Source organism: Nicotiana sylvestris, chromosome 8, assembly GCF_000393655.2.
Source record: "Nicotiana sylvestris chromosome 8, ASM39365v2, whole genome shotgun sequence".
NCBI classification, from domain to species: domain Eukaryota; kingdom Viridiplantae; phylum Streptophyta; class Magnoliopsida; order Solanales; family Solanaceae; genus Nicotiana; species Nicotiana sylvestris.
In genome coordinates, this window is record NC_091064.1 from 102,337,738 (window position 1) to 102,343,161 (window position 5,424).

Below are 5,424 nucleotides of genomic sequence, written 5' to 3' on the forward strand. Positions count from 1 at the left end.
GTATCAACCACACCCACCATTCAACTCAAAAGCAATACCTTAGGATTATGTTGCCGAGGCTCGGCAAAAAGGGAAGGCCAAGGTACGGGAGTCTGATGCTGCATAAGGAATGACTAGAACCGGAAGAGTCTATACACCTGAACACCTGAGAGGTTCAAGTAAGGAAGCCACCACTAGGCATCCTATCATTGATACCGGACCAGATGACCTGTGGAGGAAAGTATAGGCAAAGGATTATTCTATTGTTGACCATCTGAACAAAGTCCCTGCTCAGATATATATCCTGTCACTATTGTAGAATTCAGAGGCACACAAGAACACTTTGATGAAAGTACTAGCGAGTCTTATGTACCCAATAACATCACTGGTGGAGAAATGGCCAACATGGTTGGGCAAGTGCTAGAGAGCCATAAGATTATCTTCCACGAAGATGAGCTACCGCCCAAGGGTTTGAATCACAATCGAGCATTGCATATCATAGTGCAATTTGAAGACAAGTTCATTTCCAAGGTCCTGGTTGATGGAGGTTCGAGCCTAAATATATGTCTATTGGACACTCAGAAGAGGTTGGACAAAGGTTTCCACGAGATACAGGTAGGAAGTATGAATGTGAAGGCTTTCAATGTGTCCCAGAGGGCCACGATTGGGGAAATCAACCTTTGCTTGCAGATGGGGCCAACTTGGTTAGACGTTGAATTCCAAGTGCTTGACATACCAGCCTCATATAATCTTGTGTTGGGCCGACCATGGATCCATGTTGCTAGAGCCGTGCATTCCACATTACATCAAGCCGTGAAATTTGAATGGAATCGCCAGGAGGTAATCATTCACGGAGATGAAAGTAACCCCATTTACACTAGTCAAACCATACCAGCCATTGGACATAAAACAAGGCTAGGAGGGGAAGCCTATTATCACATCGAATGTGTCAATTCCGTCTAGAAGGATAAATGGTGGAGTAACAAAATAGAAAGCATACTAGCATGTTCGTTGGGAAAGAACCTCCAAGGCATCACAAAAACAATATAGCTAAAAAATCATGGTACCACCATTAGGCTCGGATACCAGTATACATGGCAAGAGTACAATGATTGGTCGCCTCCATGGAACGGACCGTATTACCCTCTTGAGCAACCAGTGCAATGTTGGAACAAGCTTTTCACCAGGCTGACACAATATGGGGGACTGTGGAAGAGGACGCACTAGCTGGGTTAAATAGTCTATTCTTGGAGGGTGAAGACATGGACTGTAGTGCCATAATTGAGGAGGAGGAGGAAGAAGGACTCACTATTCAGACCGTGAAGAATGGAACCGTTCTTAGAGACTGGACCGCCACACCATCCTGAGCCTGCCGAGTCCCTGGGTAGCTTGGCAGAATTTACTTCTATAGTCGTTCTAAGCATTTAAGGTTTCCAGTAATTTTTTTTTAAGATTTACTTGTTTCGAAATAAATTCTCGATCCATCGGCCAAGCTTTGTCTGAACAATTTTCTCAGTTTTAATCAAATGCATTTGTCCTTTATCATTATTCATTATTATTTTTATACTTTTCCCTTCTACGATGTTATTATTACTTTTTCTTATGAACGAGTGACTGTGACATGTAATGAGGCAACACAACATGAGAATAGTGATTCAGAGGAAGAAGATGAGATACCTGAGGAAATTGTCAAAGAGATTGAAAATTTTGAGAATAAGCCTAAGTCTAATCTGGACGAGACTGAAGCAGTAAATTTGGGAGACGCCGAGACCATCAAGGAGACCTGCATCAGCATTCACTTATCATCAATAGAGAAGGAAGAGTACATTCATTTCCTAAAAGAGTATGAGGACATTTTCGCCTGGTCATATGATGACATGACCGATTTAAGTACTTCCATAGTGGCTCACAAGTTGCCTACTAATCCTATGTGTCCGCCAGTAAAACAGTAACTCAGAAAGTTCAAACCAGATATGAGCCTGAAAATCAAGGAGGAAGTTACTAAGCAGATCAAAGCCAAAGTTCTTAGGGTGGTTGAATATCCAACCTGGTTAGCTAACATTGTGCCAGTTTCGAAAAAGGACGGGAAGGTCAGAGTATGTGTTGACTACCGGGATTTAAACAGAGCAAGTCCCAAGGATGACTTCCCACTGCCAAATATACACATCTTTATCAATAATTGTGCCAAGCATGAACTCCAATCCTTTGTAGATTGCTTTGCGAGTTATCACCATATTTGGATGGATGAAGAGGATGAAGAGAAGACAACTTTCATCACACCGTAGTGTGTATACTGTTACAAGATGATGCCCTTCGATCTGAAGAATGCTGGGGCCAGTTACATGAGAGCCACGACAACTATCTTCCTTGACATGATCAACACAGAAATAGAGGTGTATGTGGACAATATCATTATAAAATCCAAGAGGTCCGCAGATCACATAGTAGACTTGAGGAAGTACTTCAACAGGCTAAGGAGGTACAATTTTGAATTGAAACCTGCAAAGGGTGCATTTGGGGTTCCCGCAGGAAAGTTACTGGGTTTCATTGTCAGTCGTCGAGGGATCGAGCTGGATCCGTCCAAAGTCAAAGATATTAAAGAGTTGCCACCACCTAAGAGCAAAAAGGATGTGATGAGCTTCCTTGGACGCCTGAACTATATCAGTCGCTTCATAGCACAACCCACAGTCATATGTGAACCCATCTTCAAGATGCTGAGGAAAGATGCTGAAACAAGCTGGACCGAGGATTGTCAGAAAGCCTTTGACAAAATCAAGGAGTACTTATCCACACCACCAGTGCTGGTGCCACCAAAGCTGGGACGACCTTTGCTACTTTATCTATCGATAATGGATGGGGCCTTCGTATGTGTTTTGGGACAACATGACGAGATGTGAAGAAAGGAGCAAGCCATTTACTACTTAAGGAAGAAGTTCACACCTTACGAAGCACGATACTCTCTACTTGAATGCACTTGTTGTGCTTGGACCTGGACAGCTCAGAAATTGAGGCATTACTTCCGTGCCTACACTACATACCTTATATCCAGGATGGATCCTCTAAAGTACATATTTCAGAAACCCATGCCGACCGGGAAGTTGGCTAAGTGGCAAATACTACTAAGTGAGTTCGATACCATCTATATAATTAAAAAAGAGATCAAACGACAAGCATTGACAGATCATCTTGCTAAAAATTCAGTAGGAGGAACATACGAGCCTTTGAAAACATATTTTCCTAATGAAGAAGTGTCGTTCGTAGGAGAAGACTTTAACGAAGCATACGATGGCTGGAGGATGTTCTTTGATGGAGCCGCAAATTTCAAAGGAGTGGGCATTGGAGCATTCTTGGTATCAGAAGCGGGTCAACATTATCCGGTATCAGCCAAACTCAAATTTCCTTGCACCATCAACACCACAGAATATGAAGCCTGCATACTAGGGCTCAACATGGCAGACAATATGAACATTCAGGAGCTGCTGGTGATCAATTATTCAGATTTGCTTGTGCACTAGGTACAAGGAGAATGGGCCACTAAGAATTCCAAGATATTGCCATATCTGCACCATGTGCATGAATTAAGAAAGAGGTTCACGAAGATAGAATTCTGACATGTGCCCAGAATTCAGAATTAGTTTGTCGATGCATTGGCCACCTTGTCATCTATGATACAACATCCGGATAAGAATTATATCGATTCTATTCCGGTGAAGATCCATAATCATCCGGCATATTGTGCTCATGTTGAAGAAGAAACGGATAGAAAGCCTTGGCTCCATGACATCAAGGAGTACTTATCGAAAGGAGAATACCTAGAGCATGCAAATCACACCTAGAAACGCACACTCTGGAGATTGTCAAACCACTTCTTCCATAGTGGAGGAAACTTGTATATAAGAACTCATAATTTGGGTTTGCTAAGATGTGTTGGCGCAAAGGAAGCTTCTAAGCTATTTGAGGATGTACATGTCGGGACCTGTGGCCCACACATGAATGGTTTCATCTTGGCAAAGAAGATACTCAGAGCTGGTTATTTTTGGATAACCATGGAGATAGATTGCATCCAATATGTCCGCAAATGCTTTCAATGTCAAGTGCATGCAGATATGATAAAAGTGCCGCCGAACAAGCTCAATGCAACAAGCTCACCTTGGCCATTTGCCGCTTGGGGAATGGACATGTTCATTCTGGTAGCCATTGATTACTTCACAAAATGGGTAGAGGTTGCATCTTACAGAGCTGTGACAAAGAAAGTCGTCGCAGATTTTGTCAAGGATCGTATTATTTGCCGATTCGGGGTTCCTGAGTCCATTAATACTGATAATGCCGCTAATCTCAACAGTGATCTGATGAAGGCTATGTGTGAAACTTTCAAAATCAAGCACAAGAATTCCACAGCCTACAGACCCCAGATGAATGGAGCCGTAGAAGAGGCCAACAAAAACATCAATAAGATACTAAGGAAAATGTAGAGAACCACAAACAATGGCACGAGAAGTTACCCTTTGCTCTATTGGGGTACCACACCAGGTTCGCACATCAACCGGGGAATCTCTCTACATGTTGGTTTATGGTACGAGGTTGTCATCCCAACCGAGGTGGAGATTCATTCTTTAAGAATCATACAGGAACCTGAACTCGGTGATGCAGAGTGGATAAAGAGTCGTTATGAACAATTGGCCCTTATCAATGGAAAAAGGATGAATGCAGTATGTCATGGGCAACTTTACCCAAATAGAATGTCTAGAGCTTTCAACAAAAGGGTCAAACCAAGGCAATTTGCACCAGGTCAATTGGTGCTGAAGAAGATCTTCACACATCAAGATGAACCCAAAGGGAAATTCTCCCCCAATTGGCAAGGTCCTTACATGGTTCATAGGGTACTAATACGAGGAGCACTCATACTTGCAGAAATGGACGAAGAAGTCTGGCCAAAACCGATCAATTTAGACGCAGTCAAGAGATACTATGCTTAGATGTTTTACATTTCCTCACTTGATGTAATTGAACTACATTTGACCTGATTCCCGTTTAAGAGGGGGTACATAGGTAGCCTTATGGGTTCGGTCAAATCATAATAAAATTTACATCCCCCCCCCAAGATCAGAAACTGGGGCAGAATGTTTATGAGGGTCCTCAAAATTCTAGAGCAAGTCTAGCCAACGCTATCACATGCCAGAAAGTCAGTAATCAGTTAAGAAACTGGGGCAGAATTTTGAGAAGGATTCTCAAAATTCCGAAAAATATCTAACAAGATCCATTATCCACAAACGGTCAAAGATCATCTAACAAACTGGGGCAGAATTTTGAGGAGGACGCTCAAAATTCCAATATGAGAGAGCTGCAATGCCTTCGAGATGTGTTACAGTCACTAGTTCATCAAAAATTATTTGATATATCAGTACGTTTCAAAAACAACTCTATTTTTTTATCAATAATTGCATA

General features: G+C 42.2%; 2 protein-coding genes across 2 annotated transcripts; both read left to right on the plus strand.

The window, feature by feature from the left end:
• Positions 1-3,029: 3,029 nt before the first annotated feature.
• Positions 3,030-3,494, plus strand: LOC138875466 (uncharacterized). Its single transcript, XM_070154295.1, has one exon. The coding sequence runs from the start codon at positions 3,030-3,032 to the stop codon at positions 3,492-3,494; it is 465 nt and encodes a 154-aa protein (XP_070010396.1).
• A 657-nt stretch (positions 3,495-4,151) lies between these two features.
• On the plus strand, positions 4,152-4,955 carry LOC138875467 (uncharacterized). Its single transcript, XM_070154296.1, has 2 exons — positions 4,152-4,341; positions 4,510-4,955. Exons 1-2 carry the CDS (start codon positions 4,152-4,154, stop codon positions 4,953-4,955), a joined length of 636 nt encoding a protein of 211 aa, XP_070010397.1.
• The last annotated feature ends 469 nt before the right edge of the window (positions 4,956-5,424 follow it).

Excerpts from the sequence above, each read along its gene's own strand:
- LOC138875466 (XM_070154295.1), top strand. The coding sequence starts at position 3,030 with ATGGATCCTCTAAAGTACATATTTCAGAAACCCATGCCGACCGGGAAG.
- LOC138875467 (XM_070154296.1), top strand. The coding sequence starts at position 4,152 with ATGGACATGTTCATTCTGGTAGCCATTGATTACTTCACAAAATGGGTA. Across the intron at positions 4,342-4,509 it reads TGATCTGATGAAGGCTATGT|GTTCGCACATCAACCGGGGA; the intron begins GTGAAACTTTCA and ends GTACCACACCAG.